At 49.7% G+C, this 26,968-nt stretch overlaps 1 protein-coding gene and 1 pseudogene across 1 annotated transcript; both read right to left on the reverse strand.

Annotated features, from left to right (window-relative positions):
- Positions 1-483: 483 nt before the first annotated feature.
- On the reverse strand, positions 484-1,961 carry LOC109759000 (spermidine hydroxycinnamoyltransferase 1-like). Its single transcript, XM_040401132.3, has 2 exons — positions 1,443-1,961; positions 484-1,302 (listed from the first exon to the last, which is right to left on the reverse strand). The coding sequence occupies exons 1-2, from the start codon at positions 1,446-1,448 to the stop codon at positions 751-753; spliced, it is 558 nt and encodes a 185-aa protein (XP_040257066.1). The 5' UTR covers positions 1,449-1,961; the 3' UTR covers positions 484-750.
- A 72-nt stretch (positions 1,962-2,033) lies between these two features.
- LOC109759001 (putative wall-associated receptor kinase-like 11) lies at positions 2,034-23,686 on the reverse strand (annotated as a pseudogene).
- Positions 23,687-26,968: the final 3,282 nt, after the last annotated feature.

Genomic DNA, 26,968 nt, shown 5'->3' on the forward strand with positions numbered 1-26,968 from the left:
TAAGGAGGTTCTTGAAAGCAAAAGGAAGCGAAGCGCAAGAATTGGAGACAGGATGATCTCCATTCTCCATAATGGAGAGTCAGGGTCTATATTGTTTTATGCTATTTTACCTTAAAGAGGGTATTTAGGTCACTGATGATCATGTGCTAAGAACAATTAACTAGGGTTGGTTCGATGACTATGAGGATGATGATCGTATGACTTGTTATTAATAACGAGTAGAAGTTGTATGATGATGATTAGTAGGACTTGTTATTATGAGGATGCATGATGCGAGCATGAAGAGTTATTATATATCAGTGGGTGAAATGAACATGGATTGAATTGAAGTGAAGGCAACATGCATGTGGTGCATGTCAAAAGTAGTACAATCCAAACTTGATCAAGTTAGGATTAGTATTACTTTCAACATGCACCACATGTTGCCTTCACTTCAATCTAAGCCATGTTTAGGCATAGCAGTAGCGTTGGTAAACCAAGCACGGAGATAAGAGACGACACTTCTCTTTATTAGCTAGCTAACAACCTAAATTAACCCCAAAACCCCTAAACCACCCTCTTTCAGAAAAAACAAAAACCTCAGCTCCTGCCAGCTGCTGACGTGTGGATGCTTTTTGGTCCCGGTTGATGTCACCAACCGGGACCAAAGGGCCTCCTGCCTGGGCTCGCCGCAGCGGCCACGTGGAGGTCCATCTGTCCCGCTTCGTGTAAGAACCGGGACTAAAAGCCTAGGGCTTTAGTAGCGACTCTTTAGTCCCGGTTCCACAACCGGAACAGATAGACCTTACGAACCGGGACAAATGGCCCTTTTTCTACTAATGTGCTGTTGCCACGCACGTCCACACGCAACACCAGCCGGACGCGTTGCCAGGGACGGTAGCCCAGCGCCGCCGTGCGGCATTTCCACAGGAAAGCGGTTAAGAGCTCGAACGTCGTGCATGGCTGCGCCGTATCCAGATGCCTGCGCAGAGCGACGACCTCCTTCCGGCCAAAGCGCAGGTATTGCCCAACCAGTTCTTCCGTCGGCGTCGACAGCATCGGGTCGTCAACGTCGTCGTGGTCACCGAGGACGGTTCTACTTGGCGACGTTGGATCATACGCTGGGTAGACGTCATGCCGGACGCGGGGTGGGTCGCGCGCCTTGAAGATCCCCCTCTCCCACACCGGCGATACGGACGGATGCGCTTCGCCGCGTGCCAACTCGGCTATCGCCCTGATGAACTGGGTCACGCCGGCGGCGTCGCCGATGACGTGGCACACTTGGAAACCCAGCACAAATGCACCGTCTTTTAGTCTCGTCACCTGTATATATGCAGATAAATTGGCGATTTTCCTTGAATATATACCAACAAGTACTTTTTTTTTTGCGGGAAGTATACCAACAAGTACTACATATACTACCTGGTACCATGCGAGGTCAAAAAACAAAAAACACTACATACCTGCATGTAGAAGAGCGGTCGGCCAACTACAACGACGGCGCCACTGCCGCGCTCGACCACGTCATCCCAGACGAACTCCTCGGCGCACGGATAGGGGGGCTGCCCGCCGAGCTCCTCGAGCGACACGTCGGCGTCGGCCTCCACGAACACCACCCCTTCGCCGGTGCAGTCAACCACGAGCTTGCCGCCGGGGATCTCCCGGAGGCAGCCGGCGATCGGGTAGTAGTAAACCAACGCCTCTGCCAGGGCCGCCACGATTGATCTGGCTGGGTGGACGTTGTCCGCCGTGGCCGTCGGGTCGCGGCTAAAGAAGTCGATGGCGGAGGCGTAGTACCGGCACTCGGAGAAGTCGTCGATGTCGGAGAGCGTCTTGGCCCCGCCGTGGGGCGTCGGCCGCGCCGGCGCCACCAGCTCCGGTGCGCTTCAGCGAGCCGTGAAGTGCACCATGTAGGTAGCCGGTAACGCCATGCAGATAATTAATGGGCAAATGATTCGATCTAAATAAATCGCGTGCAGCCCAAAGGTGGGCGTGCCTGCCCTGTCCAGCTAATATAGTGTTCTCTTTTTTAAACCTTTTTAACTACTCACTAGCCCATCTGAAGATAAGGCACTAACTTAAAACAAACTGAAGATAGCGGTGCCCGTCAATTTTCCACTTTGTAGCTAGTGGTGTTGTATAACCCATCGAGCACCAAAAGTATACTTTTACTCGGCAGACGGCACTGACATATATTCTAGAAGAGTCAACTTGTATTCTTGCAAGCTTTTGCAATTCACTGCCAGGAAGACAAGAACTAGATGTTTTAATTGTAAAAATATACTTAACCACTTTGTTTATGTTCACATAGTTCTACATGACCGATCAGTAGTATAGGGACTATAGACATGGTTATAGTTATGCCATCCAAACTAATAATAGTAACTGCAACTCTTCACTTCAACATGTAATGTAAGTAAAACAATCATCTTGGAATTTCAGATGATTGGATGAACTCTTTCTCCAAGTTGTACATAGTTCCTTCACTAGCTTTGCTTCCCATGTACGTTTTACAGCATTCTGGGTCACTCTTGTGATTTGAGAACTGAGGTGGAACCTCTAGTTCTGCACATCTTCAAGTGTTGTGTCAACTTGCCTCAATGTAGGCCTTTCTCCACCTTCCAAACTTAAGCATGCTTCCGCGATTCTACCCACCACCTTAGCATCTTCAGCTCCTCCTTCCTCAACAATTTGTGTATCTAGAATATCTAACAATCGGTTGTCTCTTATAACTGACACAAAATGTGCTAGGTTTGTTCCTTGTGACAAATAAGAAGAAAAAACTGGGGTCAGCCTTGTCAGTAGCTCTGTTAGGATGACCACCTAAGCTGTAAACATCGTTTTTCTCCGTGAGCCGACTAGCGTAGTAGTATTCACGATCAAGGTAACTATAGGTTCCTTGGACAGCTGTAAGTATTCCTGTCTCGTCAATTGCAATTGACCTTGAAGCTCCGAAATGTGATACTTCTGATGTTAAGGTATTCAGTAAGTAGTATATTTGCACAATTGATATCTCTATGGTATACTATATGGAAGCAGCAGAGTGTAGATATGCAATGGCCCTTGCTGTTTCCAGTGCAATCCTCAACCTATCTTTCCATGACAAAGGGTTCTCACTTTGGCTTGAAGATGAAAAGAGAGAGTTACATTTGATATGAACTCATAAACAAGTAGAGGAACTTCTGTCTCAAGGCAACAACCAAAGAGATTCACCACATTCCTATGATCTGTCTGTGAAAATATGACAACCTCATTGATGAACTGGTTGATTTCCCTTTGGGCGACAATTTTACCCTTCTTGGTTGCTTGCTCCAGCTCTTCCAAGCTGAAAATTCTCATCCGTTTGGCCATATCTTTGTTTGAAGTGGTTAGTTGTGTTAGAAGCAACCCATGGTTTTTCTTGAATAATTTTTGTCTCAACTTCTTGACTCTTTGTTGCTTAATTTTATTGCTAATCTTGGCAACACCCAGAAGTGAAGAGAGCAACCCAAAACCAGCACTAATCACAATTACGGTAATCACTCCTGCGGAGAACGAAAATAAAGGATCAACTATAGAGTATATGCCACATGCATTTCAAATATCTGAACTGAAAGTTTAAACCTATTCAGCCAAAGGTTGTCTTGTAGTTAAACCTGGAGAAAAGTATACTTTTCGTCCCTCAACTTCTAGCCAAGTCTAGATTTGGTCACTCCACTATAAAACCGGATAACTTGCACCCCCAACTCTTTAAACCGGACAAGTTTCACTACCAGAATAACTGGCGATGCCGACGGCCGAACCTATGCCAACGGCCCCCGTCGGCATAGATTGGCCTATCCCGACGGCCCAGCCTAAGCCATCGGCATAGAAAAGCCGTCGGCGTATATCCATCTATGCCGACGGCCCCCGTCAGCAAAGCTCAGCCGTCGGCATTGCGAGAAATATGCCTATGGCGGCCGTCGACATAGAGGAGCCCGTCGGCATAGAACGTGGGCCCGGCTACCCGGGCGGAAACGGCCTTTTGACGGCGTCAGTCTACGCCGACGGGCTAACGGCGGCCGTCGGCATAGCCCCCACGTCATCGATCCGCGTCGCCCGCCACATCATCGATCCGCGTCGCTCGCCGGTCCGTGGGGTGGCAACTCTGTGCCGACGGCCTGGCCGTCGGCATATGCCTGGCCCATGGATGTTGCCACATCATCGATCCCCGCCCTTTGCCACGTCATCGATCTGTGGCCGTGTGCGCAAGTATGCCGACGGCCTTGCCGTCGGCATACCTCTATTTTTTTTATTATTTTTTTATTTTTTATTTATATTATTTACTTTTTCCTTTTTTTCACAACATAAATGTGTCTTATCTAACAAAAAAAACATACCCCGATGGTATATCGATTGCCCCCCTCACGGACGTTGCTGCTGCCGTGCCCCACAGCGACGCCGGTGAGGGGGGGCACACCCCGGAGCTGCGTGCCGGGTGCCTGCGCCAGCCACCACGCTTCCACAACCGTAGGAGGGCCCAAAGCAACACCTAGCGGCATTGCTACCCCCCAGGTACATCGTCCCGTCTAACCGGGCCCTCAAACATGCGGGGCGGTGTGGTGCCATGTCTGAAGAGGCGGGACGGGGGCCCTGGGGGGATAGCAATACCACCGGAGCGTCGCACCGGGCCCTCATACATGCGGGGTGGTGTGGTGCCATGTCCAAAGAGGCGGCGCGCATCTCCGGGGTGTGCCCCCCCTCACGGACGGTGGCGCCGCCGACACCTGGAGGGGGGAAACGGACGCGTCGGGTCTACACGGAGGGGATCTTGCTGTGGGTCTGGCCCGGATGGTTCTCCAAAGTGTTCCTATGGGCTGACCTAACACAACCGGGTGGAGAGTTCCACTGGTAAAAGCCCGTCCGTGTAAAGTCAAAGGGCTAGATCTCGTGGTCTAACGCTACATGGTTAGGCGGGACGGGGCCCCTAGGGGTAGCAATGCCACCGGAGCGTCGCACCGGGCCCTCATACATGCAGGGTGGTGTCGTGGCATGTCCGAAGAGGCGGCACGCGTCTCCGGGGTGTGGCCCCCCTCACGGACGGCGCCGCCGCCGGCACCTGGAAGGGTGAAACAGACGCGTAGGGTCTCCACGGAGGGGATCTTGCTATGGGTATGGCCCGGATGTTGCTCCAAAGTGTTCCTATGGGCTGACCTAACACAACCGGGGGGAGAGATCCACTGGTCAAAGCCCGTCCGTGTAAAGTCAAAGGGCTAGATCTCGTGGTCTAACGCTACAGGGTTAGGTGGGACGGGGGCCCCGGGGGTAGCAATGCCACCGGAGCGTCGCACCGGGCCCTCATACATGCGGGGTGGTGTGGTGGCATGTCCGAAGAGGCAGCACGCGTCTCCGGGGTGTGGCCCCCCTCACGGACGGCGCCGCCGCCGGCACCTGGAGGGGTGAAACGGACGCGTCGGGTCTACACGGAGGGGATCTTGCTGTGGGTTTGGCCCGGATGTTGCTCCAAAGTGTTCCTATGGGCTGACCTAACACAACCGGGGGGAGAGTTCCACTGGAGCCCATCCGTGTAAAGTCAAAGGGCTAGATCTCGTGGTCTAACGCTACAGGGTTAGGCGGGACGGGGGCCCTGGGGGTAGCAATGCCACCGGAGCGTCGCACCGGGCCCTCATACATGTGGGGTGGTGTGGTGGCATGTCCGAAGAGGCGGCACGCGTCTCCGGGCTGTGGCCCCCCTCACGGACGGCGCCGCCGCCGGCACCTGGAGGGGTGAAACAGACGCGTCGGGTTTACACGGAGGGGATCTTGCTGTGGGTTTGGCCCGGATGTTGCTCCAAAGTGTTCCTATGGGCTGACCTAACACAACCTGGGGGAGAGTTCCACTGGTCAAAGCCTGTCTGTGTAAAGTCAAATGGCTAGATCTCGTGGTCTAACGCTACAGGGTTAGGCGGGACGGGGGCCCTGGGGGTAGCAATGCCACCGAAGCGTCGCACCGGGCCCTCATACATGCGGGGTGGTGTGGTGGCATGTCCGAAGAGGCGGCACGCGTCTCCAGCGTGTGGCCCCCCTCACGGACGGCATTGCTACCCCCCCGCCCACAGGTACCCCGTCCTGTCTAACCCTGACACAGACGACCGCCGGGTCTAGCCCTTTGACTTTCGCCGGACGGGGTTTGACCGGTGGACCTTTTCACCTGGTTGTCATAGCCCAGCCCATAGCTACACCCCCAACACCGTCCCGGCCCAACCCACCCCAAGATTCCCTCCGTGTCGGCCCGACTTGGTCGTTTCGCCCCTCTTTGGACATGCCACCACAACACCCCGCATGTATGAGGTCCCGGTGCGACGCTCCGGTGGCATTGCTACCCCCTAAGGGCCCCCGTCCCGCCTAACCCTGTAGCGTTTGACCACGGGATCTAGCCCTTTGACTTTGCACGGACGGGCTTTGACCAGTGGACCTCTCCACCCAGTTGTGTTAGGTCAGCCCATAGGAACACTTTGGAGCAACATCCGGGCCAGGCCCACAGCAAGATCCCCTTCGTGTAGACCTGACGCGTCCGTTTCCCCCCTCTAGGTGCCGGCGGCGGCGCCGTCCGTGAGGGGGGCACACCCCGGAGACGCGTGCCGCCTCTTCGGACATGCCACCACAACACCCCGCATGTATGAGGTCCCGGTGCAATGCTCCAGTGGCATTGCTACCCCCCCAGGGCCCCCGTCCCGCCTAACCCTGTAGCGTTTGACCACGTGATCTAGCCCTTTGACTTTGCACGGACGGGCTTTCACCAGTGGAACTCTCCACCCGGTCGTGTTAGGTCAGCCCATAGGAACACTTTGGAGCAACATCCGGGCAAAAGCCACAGTAAGATCCCCTCCGTGTAGACCCGACGCGTCCGTTTCCCCCCTCCAGGTGCCGCCACCGGCGCCGTCCGTGAGAGGGGGCACACCCCGGAGACGTGTGCCGCCTCTTCGGACATGCCAGCACACTGTACGGCATGTATGAGGTCCCTGTGCGAAGCTCCAGTGGCATTGCTACCCCCTACAGCCCCCGTACCGCCTAACCCCCCAGGGTCCCGGTGTCACGGGCGTCGCACCGGGTACCGGGTCCCATACAGATGGTAAACTAAGAATCTAAAAATGTAATAATTGAATTGATTAAAAACTCCGGTATTCATCATTGAAAACGTACTATCACTGTGAAACCTTTAGTGCCCGGGCACCGGGCCGGCTGCCTGGGCACTGAAAGTTTCATAGTAATTGTCCGTTTTCTTCATATAAGTCTAATGAATACCGGAGCTTATAACGTATGGATTAGTGAACTATTTAAACAGGTCAAATTGCTTTTTCCTCGGCGAGGTGGGACTATTTTTTCAAAAAAAAGTAGTTGCCATCTATGCCTACGGCATAGCCGTCGGCATAGGCCTCCTATCTATGCCGACGGCCTGGCCGTCGGCATAGAGCCACCCTTATCCACTCGATGGCCCTCTCGCTGTCAGGTGGGACCACTCCTATGCCGACGGCATGGCCGTCGGCATAGATCCACCCTTATCCACTCGGGCCACGCCGTGGCCACTCGTTCAACTGCCCCTCCTCAACCACTCCTCCTACTCCGACCCATGCCGCGCCGCCGCCCGACCCCGACCCCCACCCGCGCCGCCGCCGCCACCGGATCCCGACCCGCCGCGCCGCCGTCCAACCCCCTCCACCCGCCGCCGCCGTCCGCCCCAGCCCCCCTCCACTCGCCGCCCCGGCCGCCCCCCTCCACCCGCCCCCCTCCACCCGCCGCCCCATCCGCCGCCTCCACCCGCCGCCGCCCTCCATCGCTGCCGCCGTCCGCCCCCCTCCACCCAAGCCCCGGCCGCCCCCTCCACCCGCCGCCCCGTCCACCTCCTGCTGCTGCTGGTGAGCTGGCCGCGGCCGTGGCTCCGGCGCCCTCCCGGCCCTCCTCTGCTGCTGGTGAGCACCAGGGAGGCCTCGGCCGCTCACGCTCCACCGCCCGTCGCCGGCCCCTCAGACACCACTTCCGCCACCACGTCCCCCGCCGCTCCCCTACTGCCCCCTCGGTGAGCTCCCCCGCCACCCTGCCGCTCCCCCCGCTGCTGCCTTGCTCCTCTGCCGCTACTGCCTTGCTCCCCTGCCGCTATTGTGTTGCTAGATGAATGGATGGATAGATAGTTAGATAAATAAAAAAATTGTATGTCTTTTGTTCTTCTTGCTACTGTTTTTAGGTGAATGGATGTATGGATTATTTTTTGTTAGATGGATGCATGGATCTTGTTAGAATCATAGATGGTGGATGGATGGAATGTCGGTGAATTTTTTTAGAAACTTTGTTTGTCATAAATTTAATGTTAGGTCATGTTGATAAATGGATGTTGGTCAAGTTAATGATATATGAATGGATGGATGGATGTTGGACAAAATTTTGACACTTGACTGAGATGTGATGATCTTGCTATTTTTTTATACTCATAATGATCTTGATAAAATAATTGAAGACAAAATTTTGAAACTTACTAAGATGTGATGATCTTGCTAAAAAAAAGATAGTCATGATGATCTTGCTAAAAGAATAGAAGACAAAAGTTTGACACTTGACTGAGATGTGATGATCTAAGTTGTTCTTTCGGTGGATTTTGCAGGCTTTGTGGTGTCACATTTCACCGGAGTGGTCGTTGTCCGACGCATTGGTACCTGAGCATCCCTCTGCTGTTCGACTACTTCCTCTACAACAGAGGGTGAGCTACAAATCCATCACCTCCTTTTGCATGTGACTAGATTTCATTCTCAAGTCAACTGGCGTAACCTAGGCGTCTCCCGTCCGAAATGGTTGCATCGATAAATATGCATTCAATTGCATATTTATCACCGCAGCTCTTTCGGATTGTCCAGCATTTTCCACGGACAGCCCGAGGATGTGTAGATTGGGTATGTTCTCCATGTTCTACCCTGTTCCGAGACAGGATTTCGGCGGCGCCTCCCCATTGTTCTCCGGAGCACATTCTCTCGGCTATTTGCCGAGACGTGTATCTGGAGAACAGCGGGGAGGTGCTGCCGCAATTTTGTCTCGGAACGGGGTAGAATGGAGAACGTACTCAATCGTCTATGCCGGAGCCGATCTCTTCATCGCGGCTACCCAAGCTACACAAGTATATTATCTGCCTTACCCATGCCAGAAAGAGTACCTAAAGGGTTGGGAAGTTGTGTTCAAGGTGTTGCCACATGGTAAGCTACCGAACCCGAATGAAGACGGTTACTACAACATTAACCCCATGACATACGAGGGAGTGTTCTATCAAGAGCAACCTGATGATGATGATGTGGTTAGAAACGATGACGCTAGACCATTGGGTGATGATGATGTGGATCCAAACGACGACGATGCACGGAATGATGGTGAGACCATTGTCAATGAAAATGACATACTTATGCTAGAAAAGTTAAACGAAGACGCTGACGACGAGGAAGAGCCTCCACCTCCATCAGACAACGAAGATGATATGATTGATAGTGATGATGAGACGGACCGAGAAAGAGGTTACAACAGTGATGATTCATATGGTTTCTAGCAGATGTACGTTTCAAGTCTTTTTTTCTATAGTTTAGGAATATGCCTTTTTATGCATTTTTATTAATGTGTTTATTATCATGCCTTTTCCTTCATTTCATTAATTTACTAATTGCTTATTTTCTTTTCAATGCAGGTTCGTGGAACATGGGCAAGGGGAAGGCCGACGGCGTGGGTTTCCTACGCAAGGTCATCGGCCTGCCTAGTCGGAGTGGTCGAGCACGTAATCCTCCCCCCGGCTACTTGATGATGACTCCTCACAGGGAGGTCGAGGGAGAGGTGCCCCTAGAGGAGGAGGGGGCGGGGGGAGAGCCCCTAGAGGGCGAGGTGGTGGGGGGAGAGCCACTACAGGGGGTCGCGGCCAGAAAGAGCGCACCCTCACCGACTTAGGGGTGTTGTCTTCGAGGCCCTCCTCTAGTGAGGTACCCTCCTCTGGCGAGGAGGAGGAGGAGGATGAGGCAGGCAAGGAGGAGGAGGTTCGGGATGGGGCCGAGGAGGAGGTGGAGGAGGAGGACGAGGAGGAGGTTGGGGAGGAGGAGGCAGGCGAGGAGGAGGGTGGTGGCAGGGATGATGGTGGTGGCGGGGAGGGGGTTGACAACAAGGGGTGGCTGCATGGTAACGCAAAGCTACCAAAGCAGGTTCCTGCTACTGAGGAGCAAAAGTGGCTCATTGAGCCCACGGGGAAAGACTAAGTGCCACTTTATAATAATTTCATTATTTTGCTTGTCACATGCTCATTCCGGTTGTTATTTATTTTGCTTGTCACATGCTAATAGTTCATTCTTTTGCAGCAACTGGATATATTCTAAAGGGGTCCGTATTCCCAACGGCCTCATCACCGTCTTGCTGAAGTTACACTGGCCGAGGTTGTACTGTCCGGATCCAGTCAGGCACCCGGACCATCGGGTCTTGGCCACGAGCTGGGAGCACTGGGAAGCGGCCCTCCACGCGGACCATGGGACCCATGCCAAGGCCGTGATCACCACTTTCTGGGTGAGTTCTCTTCAGAAGCACAAGTCCATTCTAGTTTCATGAATGATTTAACTCATGGCTTCTTCCATTCTTGTTTCATGCATGAAATTCTATCGAGTTCTTCCGGAGCACAGGGCCAGAGCGGACCAGATCGTGCTGCGCCAATGCAAGAAGAAGGCCCGCTAGATGCAGTACGAGGTGCGCTATGTGGCCATCTCGACATACCATCACGACTAACTTGGTGTGAAGATGACCAAGGAAGACGCGCGGAGGATGGGCATTACCTTGGAGAGGGACGAGTTCTTGAAGGTAAGTATAAAAGATTTTTCATTATGCTTTCATTACCTTGTGGTACATTTCACCATTTCGTGTTGACATGCCATTATGCTTTCATTATGTAGGTGTTACCAAATTGGTGTTATGGAAAAGACGAGTCCTGAGCGGCATTGGTGGATCTTTGGTGTGATGAGGCTGGAGCCTGGGCGGCTATGAGAGTCAAAAACAAGGCTAACCGAGGGAAGGAGGGAGTACATGCTTAGGGAAACCGAAACCACTATCTCCACAAGGCAGTTAATGTATGACTAACCCCGTTAAACATTCTTCTTCTATTTACCATCACTTTCTTATGTATGACTAACCTCTGTTTGGTGGTGCAGGAGGAGAAACTGAAGCGGCCGCTCTCACACATGCAGGCGTGGGAGATCGCCCATACGCGGAAGGACCCCAAGCCTGGCGAGCCCAAGTACTACGGCAAGAAGACCGCGCATAGGAAGAAGGCCTACTTCGATGGGTATCTGCAGTTACATCCTGACACACCTGACCCCATTGCGGCGGATCTGGACGAAAGGGTGGTGGTGGGCATGGGGCCGAAGGAGCACGGTCGGGAGGCGGTTCTCGATGCTGTGATCACTCCTACTATCTCCTACACACAGCTCCGGCGGATCGACCCGACCCTGAGCCAGCGCACGAGCACGCCCATGAGCAGTGCACCGTCACCGTTCCTCTTTCAGGAGCAGCAAACTATAAGTATTTTCCCTTTTATCTTCATTGCTCACTTTATTTTCCGCATTTAGTAGTTTTATGAGTTTCATCATGTCATACTGTAGGCCTACATGGAGTACACACGCTAGGAGACCATGGCGTGGCACGACCGCCTTCATGCATACCATCAGCAGAGGGATCGCCAGATGCAGCACGCTTTTCAGGAAATGGCGGCCGGCAGGTGTCCTCAATGGCCATCAGCAGAGGGTCCTCCAGCACAACCAACGTTGCTGACCTTTGAGGAGTTTGTGGCACAGGACGCTGGCCCCTCGCCGGTTAGTTCATCCCCAATCTATTCACTCAAAGCATATCATGCCTTTCAACACAGTCATATATCCCATTAATATGTCTTTTCAACATCCAGGGAACCGCTGGATCAACCGTTGGCGGTGGTCTTCGCAGCACTCCCAAGTCACGGAGCCCGACCACTCCGATCCATGGAGGCGGAGGCGGAGGTGGAGGCGGTCTTGGCGGTACCGCTGCCGCTAGGAGTGACGACCTGGGCTTCGGCGGTCTTGGCGGTGACGACCTCCGCGGTGCTCGACGTCCTGGCGCTTAAGCCTTTGGGTCACATTGTGGCGGTTCTGATGCTAGGATACTTATATGCTTGTGATGTTTCTTATCTTATTGTTGTTTGTGAGATTCTTATATGCTTGGTGGTGATGATACTTATATGTTTATGCTTTGTGATGCTTCTTATGATGTGTGATGATGAATTTGTTGTGTGATGCTGCTCCTTATTGTTACGTGATGCTGCTTCTTATATATGCTGTGTATATTCAAATGAATTGAGCTGAAAAGAAACAGAAAAAAGGAAAAAAAATCTGGACAGAAACTATGCCGACGGCCTGGCCGTCGGCATAGGCCTGGCGTGAGCTCCCAGTGGCCGACACGTGGCAGGTCTATGCCGACGGCTAGACGGCCTAGCCGTCGGCAGACCTGCCCCAGGAGCGCCCAGTTTCTGACACGTGGTAGGTCTATGCCGATGGCCTAGCTGTCGGCATAGTTTTAAACTATGCCGACGGCTAGGCCGTCGGCATAGACCTGCCCCAGGAGCGCCCAGTTTCTCACACATGGCATGTCTATGCCGACGCCTAGCCGATGGCTAGGCCGTCGGCATAGACCTGCCCCAAGAATGCCCAGTTTCTGACACATGGCATAGTTTCAAACTAAGCCGACGGCTAGGCCGTCGGCATAGACCTGCCCCAAGAGCAACGGTTTCTCGCCACGTGGCGAGAAGCCATTGGTCAACACTTGACGGCGGCCGCCGTTAGGCGATGACGTTGCCGATGGCCAGGGCCGTCGGCATAGATGTACGGCCACCGTCGGGATAGGGGCTATGCCGACGGTCATCCTGGCTACGCCGACGGATATGTTGCCGATGTCCCTATGCCGACGGGGGCCGTCGGCATAGACCTGTCCCGACGGCTAGTCAGGGCTGGCCGTCGGCATAGGGTGCGATTCCGGTAGTGTTTTGTCCATAGAGCGGTATCCACGCTGAATCAACGTGGTTTTGACCAGTACAAAGTGAAACGTGGCCAAGGTTTTAGAGGTACAAAGAGAAGAAAACATGCAGCGCTCATGGTGTTGTGCGTGCCGCTCGCATGGGCCATGCTGCTGTCCAGGATAACACCCATCAGGATCCCCTCCGGCACCCCCGGCTTCTTGTACACGCATCGGCACGGCCAATTGTGCCGAGGACTGTTCACCACGGCAAGCTTGGGCAACGCACGGATGCGGTGGCGACGATCAGCAGGGCCAAATATGTCTCGGCACGGCAAGCCTGGCCAAGGCGCGAGTGGGTCTCGACGAGCAATTTTGGTAACAGGGCAGGGCAGACGACAGTGGTGCGGCAGCTCGAGTGGTGGCCGACAGCGGCCATGGGAGCGGGCGGGCGTTGAGGCTACCTTGTTCGAGGAGCTCGTAGACAAGGATGCGCCGACGCGGTCGGGTCCGGCGACGTAGTAGCCGAGTAGGGCCATGACTTGCTGGCTGGGTTCCCGACGCAGAGACCGCGCGGAGTAGTCTGAGCTTCTCGTCCTTGCTGTACAAGACTACAAGTATGACTGTATGAGTGCAGCGTCGATGTGACCGGCAAGTGGCCGAGCTGCTTGAGCAACCCGGAGGACACCACGGCTGCCACTACGCTCGAGCTCTGCCGCCGCTGCCACTACGCTCGGTGTTGCAATCAGCTCGCCATGGCTGTCGGGTGGAGCGAGCGCAAGCGCGAGAGCTGAGGGAAAGAGCACTTGGAGCGGGCGAGTGTATGCTGTCAGATGCGCACGTGGTCTTGAGCGCGTCGCCGGTCACCGCCATGAGCTCCTGCGCCAGCGACATGCAGACTTTACTGCCGTCATCCTCGCGCTGGTGAGCCCGGCACGGTACAAACGTGTTCGTGTCGCCAGAGCACGATCTCGGTGTCAACGTCCGCGGCGTGGGCAGTGCGTTGGGGGACGCGAGCCGTAGCAGCCTTACGGAGGTCGCCAAGGACCAGAGCCACCTCGCCGGAGGCTTCCACGCCCATGTCCTCCTCCTGCTGCAACACGCACGCCAACTGCTCGACAAAATGCCTAGCCGAGTTAGAACAGGAAGGAAGAACAAGATCCGCTAGGGATTGCCACGTGGACACAGACCCAGTCAAAACCATGCCACATAATCGTGAAACCGCTTGTAATCGGGAGAGGGACTTAGCTTGTCCGGTTTCAGGAGTTGGGGGTGCTAGTTGTCCGGTTTCGTAGTTGAGGGACCAAATGTAGACTTCATCAAGAGTTGAGAGATGAAAAGTATACTTTTCTCTTAAACCTGTAAAATATGAAACCGAGGATTGATATATCCATTGACATATTGAACAAAAAACTAAAATTTTGAAATGACTCACCATGCCATGCATGATAATGGTTTTCTTGTTGTGTTTAACTATTTACCATAGAAATCATATATGAAGTATTTTGTTCCAGTTCAATGGTCACATTGTTAGAATTAATGGGCTAGGCCCATAGCAATTTCTGAAATCTCAAAGCCCATGTGTAAAATGGCAAGTGGTGGTGCTAAGTTTAGTCCCACCTTGGAAGTTGAAGAAGAGTTGGACCTCTTTATATAGTGGGTTCTCTCCACCACTCTAAGTGGTGTGTGAGAAGAGAAAGGGAAAACCACACGCGCGCGCTCGCTCGCCTCGCCTGGCCTGGCCGGGCCGGGCCGGGCCGTGGCGAGGCGAGGCGAGGCGGCGCGTACATGCGACATGCGCGTGAATGGTCCGCCGAAATCCGGTCCGTCTCCTTGCAGGAGCGCAGCTTCCTTTTGACATTTTATTTTTATGTCTTGGCAGACAAGTTTTTGATTTCTTGTCCGGTAAGTATACGAATTAGAAACCGAGTCGGTTTGGGATTGTGGTCACGACACAATACCGCCTCTGGTCCTAATATATATACAGCTACCGGCTGCGGCCAGAGACACGCCGGAAAAACACCTAGGGTTTTGCCTCATCTCACAACTTGCGCCGCCATCGTAGTCTACTCCATCCCAAACGCCGGCGTGCATCGGCGCGTGGGAGAGCAGGTCTCCGGAACCGTTCGGCTTTGCGATCCTGCACCGGGAGAGGACGAATTAGGTTTTTGGGAAGCGCTGTGCGCGACTGCTCAAATTCGTCATCACGGGTCGTCTTCCGTCCAAGTCGGGCGGTGCTACTCATCGTCGTATTCATCGCCGTCAGCAGCAGATCGTCGCCAACATTGTCATCAACACTGTCGCACCCATAATAGCTAACGATCAGTACGTCCAACATCCTCTGTTCATGTCTGTTTCTACAGCTATTGTTACGTGTTTGCTGCTGTTATGCATGTCTTGCTGTTCTTCTAGTTTGCTAGATTATTGCATGCTAGTATCTCTTCTAGTCATGAATTATTTACTGGAATTAATCATGAACTTGCCTAATATTCCAACAATCCAAAAACCTAATTATAGGCAATTTCCTGAGTTAACTATGGCTGGATTCGCTGATGCACTGAGGCCGGATAAGTTTACCGGTGTGCACTTTAAGAGGTGGCAGGTGAAGACCACGCTCTGGCTTACTGCTCTGAAAGTTTTCCACGCTAGTGTTGGTGCTCCAGAGGGAATGACCGACGAAGATCGGAGAAAATTCCAGGAAGCCAATACTATGTTTGTGGGATGCATTCTGAGTGTTCTTGCTGACCGTCTGTGTGATGTGTACATGCACAAAAACGACGGAAAAATTCTGTGGGATGCACTGAATGCAAAATTCGGTGCAACAGATGCAGGCAGTGAACTGTACATCATGGAGAGTTTTCATGACTACAAGATGGTGAATAACCGTTCTGTGGTTGAACAAGCTCATGAGATACAGTGCATTGTGAAGGAACTTGAACTCCTTAAATGTGTTCTACCCGACAAATTCGTGGCTGGGTGCATGATTGCAAAGTTGCCTCCTTCATGGAGGAATTTTGCCACAATTCTGAAGCATAAGAGACAGCAGATATCAGTTGAAAATCTGATTGCATCTCTTGATGTTGAAGAAAAAGCTCGGGCTAAAGATACCACTGAAAAAGGAGGTGAGGTTCAGCATACTGCTAACATGGTGCAGAGGTACCCACAGAACAAGAACAAAGGGAAGAACAAACCTGTTTTCAACAAGCCTACCAAGACTACTACCTTCAAGAAGAAGAAGTTCAACAAGGCTGAGCTAGAGTGCTATGCCTGTGGGAAGCCTGGACACTTTTCCAAGGAATGCCCTGAACGTGCAGACCGCAGAGGGAAAACAAGCTCCAAGACTGTCAACATGGTGACCGCTAGCAATACTGATGGGTATGGTAATTTACCTATTGTGCTTTCAGTATTTCAATCATCTTCGTGGTGGATTGATTCGGGTGCTAACGTTCATGTGTGTGCTGACATCTCCCTGTTTACTTCTTATCAGGTCGCAAGGGATTCTTCCGTCCTAATGGGGAATGGGTCACATGCTTCTGTTCGTGGCATTGGCACGGTGGATCTGAAGTTTACTTCGGGAAAGATCGTGCAACTAAGGAACGTGCAGCATGTCCCTACTATGAACAAGAATCTAGTTAGCGGCTCCCTTCTATGTCGAGATGGATTTAAGGTAGTTTTAGAGTCCAATAAAGTAATCGTGTCAAGATTTGGACAATTTATAGGAAAAGGCTATGAGTGCGGAGGCTTGTTCCGCTTTTCTCTTTCAGATTTTTGCAATAAGTCAATAAACCAAATTTGTGCTAATGTTAATGATGATGCAAGTATTTGGCACTCTCGTTTATGTCATATTAATTTTGGTTTAATGTCTCGGCTATCCAGCATGAGTTTAATTCCGAACTTCACAGTTGCCAAAGGTTCTAAGTGCCATAGTTGTGTGCAATCTAAGCAACCTCGAAAGCCTCATAAGGCTGCCGAGGAGAGAAACTTGGCACCTCTAGAACTCATACATTCTGATCTTTGTGAGATGAATGGTGTGTTGACAAAAGGTGGAAAGAGATATTTCATGACTTTGATTGATGATGCGACTAGATTTTGCTATGTTTATTTGTTGCAAACTAAAGATGAAGCATTAGACTACTTTAAAATCTATAAAGCTGAAGTTGAAAATCAACTAGAGAGAAAGAGCAAGCGTCTTAGGTCCGATCGTGGTGGAGAGTATTTTCCAAAAGTTTTTGATGAATTTTGTGAGGAACATGGTATTATTCATGAGAGGACGCCTCCCTATTCACCTCAATCAAATGGAGTGGCCGAGAGGAAAAACCGCACATTGACTGACTTGGTGAATGCCATGTTAGACACTGCTGGTTTATCTAAGGCATGGTGGGGGGAGGCTCTATTGACTTCATGTCATGTCCTGAATAGAGTTCCCAACAATAATAAAGAGAAAACCCCTTATGAGGAGTGGGTTGGGAGAAAACCATCACTTTCTTATTTGCGCACTTGGGGATGTTTGGCAAAGGTCAATATTCCTATTCCTAAGAAACGCAAACTTGGACCAAAGACAGTGGATTGTGTCTTTCTAGGGTATGCTCAACGGAGCATTGCTTATAGGTTTTTAGTGGTAAAATCTGAAGTACCTGATATGCATGTTGATACTATAATGGAATCTCGTGATGCAACATTTTTTGAGAACATATTTCCTATGAAAGATATGCATAGCATTGCTAGATTTTCTTCTGAGATAATTCCTGAATCTAGTACAACTGATGAATATTTCGAACAATCACATGAGGAAGTCCTTGAGAAGGATAACAATGAAGTTCCTAGAAGGAACAAGAGACAAAGGATTGCAAGATCCTTTGGTGATGATTTCATTGTATACCTTGTGGATGACACACCCAAGACGATTGCAGAAGCATATGCATCTCCGGATGTAGATGATTGGAAAGAAGCTGTTCATAATGAGATGGACTCAATTCTTTCTAATGGAACTTGGGAACTAACTGATAGACCATATGGTTGTAAACCTGTGGGCTGTAAGTGGGTGTTCAAAAAGAAGCTAAAGCCTGATGGTACTATTGATAAGTACAAGGCGCGGCTAGTGGCCAAGGGCTACACTCAGAAAGAAGGCGAAGATTACTTTGACACCTATTCACCCGTTGCTAGAATGACCACCATTCGAGTGTTACTTTCCTTGGCTGCCTCTTATGGTCTTATCATTCATCAAATGGATGTAAAGACAGCTTTTCTCAATGGAGAGTTGGAAGAGGAGATCTATATGGATCAGCCTGACGGGTTTGTGGTAAAGGGTGAAGAGAGAAAGGTGTGCAAGTTGTTAAAATCTTTGTATGGTCTGAAACAGGCACCTAAGCAATGGCATGAGAAGTTTGAAAGAACTCTGACTTCTGCAGGATTTGTCATTAACGAGGCTGATAGGTGTGTTTACTATCGCCATGGTGGGGGCAATAGTGTCATATTATGTTTGTATGTGGACGACATACTGATCTTTGGTACAAACATTAATGCAATTAATGAGGTCAAGTCTTTTCTATCAAAAAGTTTTGACATGAAAGATCTGGGAGAAGCCGATGTAATTCTAAACATCAAACTTATTAAGGATGAGAGTGGGATTACATTAACGCAATCTCACTATGTTGAGAAGGTCTTGAACCGATTCGGTTTTATGGATAGCAAGCCTTCTCCAACACCTTATGATCCCAGCGTGACACTCAGAAAGAACAAGAAAAAAACGAGAGATCAATTAAGATACTCTCAAATTGTCGGTTCACTCATGTACTTAGCTAGCGCTACAAGACCAGATATCTCTTTTGCTGTGAGCAAACTGAGTAGGTTCATGTCCAACTCCGGTGATGATCATTGGCATGCACTAGAAAGGGTCTTGCGCTATCTGAGAGGTACTATGAGTTACGGAATTACTTATTCAGGGCATCCTGCTGTGCTAGAAGGATATAGTGATTCAAATTGGATCTCCGATGTTGATGTACTTTACGCAACAAGTGGGTATGTATTTACTCATGGTGGTGGCGAAGTGTCATGGAGGTCTTGCAAGCAAACCATATTGACGAGGTCAACTATGGAAGCAGAATTAACTGCTTTGGACACAGCTACTGTTGAGGCAGAATGGATGCGTGAGCTCTTGATGGACTTGCCGGTTGTTGAAAAACCTGTACCGGCTATTCTTATGAATTGTGATAACCAAACGTTTATCGCTAAAGTGAACAATTCTAAAGATAATGCAAAGTCATCAAGACACGTGAAAAGACATTTGAAGTCTGTCAGGAAGTTGAGAAACTCCGGAGTAATAACTGTTACGTATATACAAACAGACAAAAACCTGGCAGATCCCTTTACAAAGGGACTATCACGAAATGTGATAGATATTGCATCGAGGGAGATGGGTATGAGACCCATAGATGTTACACCATAGTAGTAACCCAACCTTTGTGATCGGAGATCCCGTGAATTAGAATCTGGGAAGAACAAGCTATTGGTTAACTGAGGAGAGTAATAACTTATGATCGTCTCCAAGTGAAGATGCAAAACTCTCAGAGCTGTAAGGCTCAGATCTGTAAGGCAGGTTGGCAACATGCCTTAATGTGTTTCTATTGGCTATAATTAGCAAAGATGCTGTCCTACAGAGCAGTCTTGAAAGAACACACCTATATGAGTTCTGACTGTAAACGTCGCAGTCTATGAGATTTGGGTGATCTCTAGTAAGCTCACGAAGAGACCAGGGAGTATGACGTATAAGCTCCAAACCGCGTGGTAGCCTACTGGCGGTCAGGTACTGGTTATGACTTTGAGTGAAACCTGTTCACACAAAACTAGCAATTCAAGGCATAGTCCATTGTCAAGTTGTGAATGGATGTAGCTTAAAGTTCTAGGCAGAAGTTCAACTTAACAGTCTCTGCTGAAACACTGGTATATTAAACAAGTGGTGAGAGAAGGCAAATCTCTAAATGGGTATTTGAGATCTGGTGGGGGATTGTTAGAATTAATGGGCTAGGCCCATAGCAATTTCTGAAATCTCAAAGCCCATGTGTAAAATGGCAAGTGGTGGTGCTAAGTTTAGTCCCACCTTGAAAGTTGAAGAAGAGTTGGACCTCTTTATATAGTGGGTTCTCTCCACCACTCTAAGTGGTGTGTGAGAAGAGAAAGGGAAAACCACACGCGCGCGCTCGCTCGCCTCGCCTGGCCGGGCCGTGGCGTGGCGTGGCGTGGCGAGGCGAGGCGAGGCGAGGCGGCGCGTACATGCGACATGCGCGTGAATGGTCCGCCGAAATCCGGTCCGTCTCCTTGCAGGAGCGCAGCTTCCTTTTGCCGTTTTATTTTTATGTCTTGGCAGACAAGTTTTTGATTTCTTGTCCGGTAAGTATACGAATTAGAAACCGAGTCGGTTTGGGATTATGATCGCGACACAATACCGTCTCTGGTCCTAATATATATACAGCTACCGGCTGCGGCCAGAGACACGCCGGAAAAACACCTAGGGTTTTGCCTCATCTCACAACTTGCGCCGCCATCGTAGTCTACTCCATCCCAAACGCCGGCGTGCATCGGCGCGTGGGAGAGCAGGTCTCCGGAACCGTTCGTCTTTGCGATCCTGCACCGGGAGAGGACGAATTAGGTTTTTGGGAAGCGCTGTGCGCGACTGCTCAAATTCGTCATCACGGGTCGTCTTCCGTCCAAGTCGGGCGGTGCTACTCATCGTCGTATTCATCGCCGTCAGCAGCAGATCGTCGCCAACATCGTCATCAACACTGTCGCACCCATAATAGCTAACGATCAGTACGTCCAACATCCTCTGTTCATGTCTGTTTCTACAGCTATTGTTACGTGTTTGCTGCTGTTATGCATGTCTTGCTGTTCTTCTAGTTTGCTAGATTATTGCATGCTAGTATCTCTTCTAGTCATGAATTATTTACTGAAATTAATCATGAACTTGCCTAATATTCCAACACACATGGTATCTAGTTTCCTAAGCACCCAACATTCTCTATTATTTTTCTTCTTCTTTTCTTTTGTCTTTCATTTCTGAGTAGTCAGATGTTGATGCTTTCAGTATTAGGATAGGGAAAGATGAAAATTGCATAGTACTGTACCTGGGAGGCTGCCGATACTTTTCTTTGTTTTGTATATCTTTAATTAAAGTGAGTGGCTTTTGTTTGTAGTACTGTACCTAGGAGGCTGTCGATACTTTTCTTTGTTGAGCATCGGTATGTTCCTGGAATATTTATGCAGGTTACGTGGTGACATGGATAAACATCTAGGGACTGGAACTCGTTGATATCTGAAAGGGGAAAGAAAATACAGTTGGGAAGCATAGAGATTTCATAAATGAAATACACAAATAGGCTTGTTTGCTATGCTCGGAGTGCAATTATAGCCTCAAAACGTCAAACCAAGAAACCGTCAGTGATGTAAAGATTTCCCTAATGTCCTTGGGAACAGTTGTCCCATGCCACCATCTTCTGCCATAATTTAGACCACAATGTTTAAGCTTGAGCGTCTACAATAAAACTCAGACCCGACATACAACGGGAACAATGTCTTTGTCATCCCTAATATCTGAGCAAGTATAATAAGGTACAGTCAGCAGGTTGTATGGATTAAAATATTGTATGTTTGCTTAGTTGGATAAGAGAGAAGAGGAGAGAGAAGAGAAGCGAGTTGTACATTAATAGCCAGCTGCAGCACGTGCTCCAAGAAAACAATGTGAGAGTGTAAGATGGGCCATCTATCAACGGAGTAGTACTACTTAGTAACTAGCTACTATACATGTTGGCTATTACGTTGGCTATAGATGATGTGACAACCTCATATAGCTGATCGTTGGCTATACTATTAGAGCATGGTTAATAATATAGTCAACTGTCGACTATAAGAGGTTGCCATGTCTATTGAATTCATGCACCGACGAACTCATCCAAAAGTCCAAACTGATGGAGGGAGGTGGGCAATATATTTCAACGCTCCCCCTCACGTCTAGACTAGTTTAGTCCTTAGACGTGGGATCGATGTAGGCCGCAGAATCGTTTTATTTAATACTGCGTTGGCAGGGTTTTGAACTCAAGACCTCTTGGCTCTGATACCATATTGAATTCATGCACCGACCAACTCATCCAAAAGTCCGAATTGATGGAGGGAGGTGGGCAGTATATTTCAACAATGTCATCTAGAGCCAAGCTTAAAGCCGGAATATACAATAGTAAGCTTTAAGTGTGTACTACTTTATTAATAGTTGGTTCACCTTATATCCTCACGAAGTGTCTTGGGTCTCGTGTTGCAGCTGGCTACTAACCAAGAGCCCGATTCTCTTCTCTCTCCTCTTCTCTCTCCTTCAATTAAGCAAAAATATAATATTCTATTCGTTATAGCCTGCTTATCTCACCTTATTGTACTTGCTCTTAACCATGCTCTCAGAGCGTAGTAGTTGAGTCTAGTACAGTATTATTTTTTATTTGAGGCTAATAGCTAGCAGCCTCCTCAGATTCTTACTGGCCGAGCGCCCTCCTCAAGTAGTCGAGTTCAAAGTCCACCCCAAAATTCCATGCAAGGAACCTCGAAACGACTACCAATAAACCGTAGTGACTAAAGTTGCAGGGCGGAATAATTGTCACGTGAAAGAGATTTTTGAGCAGGATTGCGTGTTATGTAGGGAAGATGGAATTTCTTAGGAAAGATATTCTTGGCCCTTTCTAGAACACACAATAATTTTTGCAATTCCAAATTACTAAGGTGATTTAATTGCCTCATTTTCCCAGTTTGACATAGCAGACCACATTTACCACATGGTGACTAAACTGATTAATGTGATCTTCTTGTGTTACAAGGGCACTTAATGGCTGAAATAAAATTTTACTTTATAGATTATTCTTTTCTATTAATAGTTTAATATACATGTTCTAATTTAACCCCCACCAAAATAAACGCCGTGAATCCTTCCCTTTTCTCTCGGAGGAGATTCTAGGATTGATTTGCCTTCTAAAGGTTATCATTACCTTGAGATTTACTTACCATCAGAGCCCAAACTCACGAGTTTTATACTCACACAAATATGGATATTAGATACAACAAGAACTGTCAAGCCACCGGATGGAAAATAGGGGGAGATCAATGGTATAGCAGTGATACCTTGGCATCCGTGACCCATGTAAGGATTGCCTTCGTATCCATCCAAGCAACTGCACCTTATTGCGTATCCATTAACATAGGTAACGACGCTGTTCAAACTTACGCATCTCCAGCGAGAGATGGCAGGATCATAGAACACCACATCATGGTCGCGATCTTGTACCAGCCACCAAATTAATACGGTGGGTACGGTGCTTAGACTTCCCTGATGGTCAGCATCGAAGGTGTTATTACGCATCACCCCCACATTCCCGTTGAACCACTCGCGATCGACTATGAACGCGGCCACCGTCTCCGATGACGCTCGGTAAACGACCTCCGTATCGTCTAAAACCTTGAACATCACCTGGTACTCGTCCTTCTTATCGATCAAATCCTTGAAAATCGTCCGGAGCCACACCCACGAACCGTTGGAGTTGATGAGAGATGGCGTCCGTGTGCCATTTCTCATAGAGCCGGGCCGCGCGATAGGGCCAGACCGCGCAGCGACCACGATCTTGCTCTGGACATGCACAGTGCCATCCACTAGGGAGATGGCATCCACTTGAAATATGTACATCCATGGTTCCCGTCAAAACGAGTTCTCGCAAACTTTTGAACTTCGGTTTACGAACAAGATGTTTAACTGTAGAAACTGTAACTGAATTACTTTTATTTACTTTCACATGGTTCTACATGATCCATTAGCATAGGAAAATACATACATAGTTATAATTCGGGGTTCATAATTGACATATGGTTTGTAGTATAGCACCCAAACTAATAATAGTAACTGCAACACTTAACCGTGTAGGTAGAATCATCTTGGAATTTTAGATGACTGGATAAATTCCTTTTCCAAGCTGTACAATCTAGTTCCTTCGCCACATTTGCTTCCTTTGTATGACTGATCATTTATAGCATTCTGGTCCACTCTTGTAATCTGAGAATTGAGATGGACCCTTGAGCTCTGCACATCTTCAAGTGTTGTCTCCACTTGCCTCATTGTAGGCCTTTCTTCGCCTCTTAAATTTAAGCATGTTTCCGCGAGTCTTGCAACTACCTCGGCATCTTCAGCCCCTCCCTCCTCAACAATTTGTGTATCGACAATATCGAAGAATCGACTATCTCTTATAAGTGACACAAAATGTGATGCTAAGCATGTGACTTCTGAGGAATGAGAAGAAAAAACTGATGTCACCCTTGTCAGTAACTCTGCTAGGATGACACCGAAGCTGTAAACATCGCTTTTCTCCGTGAACCGACTAGTGTAGTAATATTTAGGATCAAGGTAACCATAGGTTCCTTGGACAGCTGTTAGTATTCCAGTCTCATCAATTGCAATTGACCTTGAAGCTCCAAAATCTGATACTTTTGATGTTAAGGTATCAGTAAGCAGTATATTTGCGCACTTGATATCTCTATGGTATACAAATATGGAAGCATCAGAGTGTAGATATGCAATTGCCCTTGCAGTTTCCAATGCAATTCTCAATCTATCTTTCCATGACAAAGGGTTCTCACTTTGGCCATGGAGATGATACGATAGGGTTCCATTCGGTGTGAAATTATAGACTAGTAGAGGAACTTCTGTCTCGAGGCAGCTGAGGGAGTCCTGGACTAAGGGGTCCTCGGGCGTCCGACCTGTTAGCCATGGGTCGGACTGATGGGCCGTGAAGATACGAAGATCGAAGACTGCACCTGTGTCCGGATGGGACTCTCCTTGGCGTGGAAGGCAAGCTTGGCGACCGGATATGTAGATTCCTTTTTATGTAACCGACTCCATGTAACCCTAGATCTCTCCGGTGGCTATATAAACTGGAGAGAGTCCGGATAGACGGATACTCATTATCATAACCATAGGCTAGCTTCTAGGGTTTAGCCTCTACGATCTCGTGGTAGATCAACTCTTGTAACACTCATATTCATCAAGATCAATCAAGCAGGAAGTAGGGTATTACCTCTATAGAGAGGGCCCAAACCTGGGTAAACATCGTGTCCCCGGTCTCCTGTTACCATCGACCTTAGACGCACAGTTCAGGACCCCCTACCCGAGATCCGCCGGTTTTGACACCGACATTGGTGCTTTCATTGAGAGTTCCACTATGCCGTCGGCAACAGGATCGATGACTCGCCTCGTCCTTAAAGACGATATCACCACCGGAGGAGCTCTGGCCCCATGCCAGACTCTCCGGCTGGGCAGTTTCACCATGACCGCCCACTCGGCCGTTAAGCCGATGATGACCTCTCGGGCCATCGAAAATCCCCTTTGTATCAACTCCGAACACTCCAAGCAGATGGATCCGGCGGAACTCTCGTCCTTAAACGAGCTCCTAGATTGCATCGCCGCCTTGGGAATCGCTACGGATTATGATCGGATTGGGCTTAAACCCGACCAGAGAGAAATCAAGTCTCCATCGATCACCCACCATGTGGCGATGGTCGAGGAACAAGACGGCGGCCTTTCTTCTATACTGAAGCCGAACTATGTTCGGGTCGCAAATCTTGAAGAGCCGGCCGATCACCTGCGAAAGGATGTGACCTGTCCTCCGAACATAGAGTCGGACGGCGGACCTAAACAATCGGAAGATATTCCGGCGCCCGGACTGTTGAGTCCGGAAGGCCTCCAGATTCCGGATGGTCGATTGGGTCAAGGGCCGGATTTTCCGCCGCCCACCCACCCAGACATAAGCGATCTCACCAACATAAAATAGCAGTCTCAGGAAACAGTCCATCACTTCTGGGCCAGATTCCTCCTTGTCAAAGACAATATAAAAGATTACAGCGATAAGGACGCAATACCAGCTTTCTGCAACAACTGTGCGGACGAAGGAATTCTCAATGCCATCAATCGCTGCCGCATTCTACGCTTCAATGACCTGGCAACTATCGTACAAAAGTATAGCGCAATGGAAAGCGCCTGGAAAATTCAGGTAGCTCGCTAGGAGCCATCGACCCCGACGCAACCCCTCTGCCAGGCAAAAAGGGCGCACCCCCGTGGCACGCTCAACAGAACAGCCAAAAAATGTAAACCCATTACGCGTCACGGAACCGTTTTGGAAGGATGGCTCGATGGGCCATGCAAACTTCACACAACACCGGATACTATATCAACACACAACCTTAGAGCATGTTGGATACTCCGGTAAGTAGCCAAAAGCGGTGAAGATATTCTTACCAAAATCGCCGCAGAGCAACACCCTCCGGAAGACGACGACCCCAGAGTACTGATGGTCTTCGAGACATTCGCTTCAAGCAATAAGCGTAAAAGGGCACTGCGTGACCTCGCCGAAGTCTGCCAGATCGCCGCCATTGACCCTTGGAACGACACGGCCATAACCTTTAATGCTAGTGACGAACCTAAATACAGAACAGTCCGAGCGCCTGCCGCATTAGTCCTCAGTCCCATCGTGGACGGTTTTCGGCTTACAAAAGTCCTCAGGGACGGCGGCAGCGGACTAAACCTCATTTACGAGGACACGCTCCTCAAAATGGAAATAGACAAGAGCCGCATGGAGCAAAGCAGCACAACCTTTCGGGGTATCATTCCCAGTCGGGAAGCGCGGTGTGCGGGAAAAATTACACTTGATGTGGTATTCGGCATGCCAGAGAATTATCGGTCCGAGGAAATAACCTTCCAGGTGGCCCCTTTCAACAGCGGATATCACGCCCTGTTAGGGCGAGAGGCCTTCATGCGCTTTCAAGCTGTACCTCATTATGGGTATATGAAGCTAAAAATGCCCGGGCCCAATGGAATAATCACCCTCGTCAGCGATCCGGATATATCACTACGCGCCGAGAACAAAACCGCATCCCTGGCCCTCGAGGCATTGTCTGAGGCCCTTGCGGCCAAAGAATTAAC

This window comes from Aegilops tauschii, chromosome 2 (genome assembly GCF_002575655.3).
Source record: "Aegilops tauschii subsp. strangulata cultivar AL8/78 chromosome 2, Aet v6.0, whole genome shotgun sequence".
NCBI lineage: Eukaryota > Viridiplantae > Streptophyta > Magnoliopsida > Poales > Poaceae > Aegilops > Aegilops tauschii.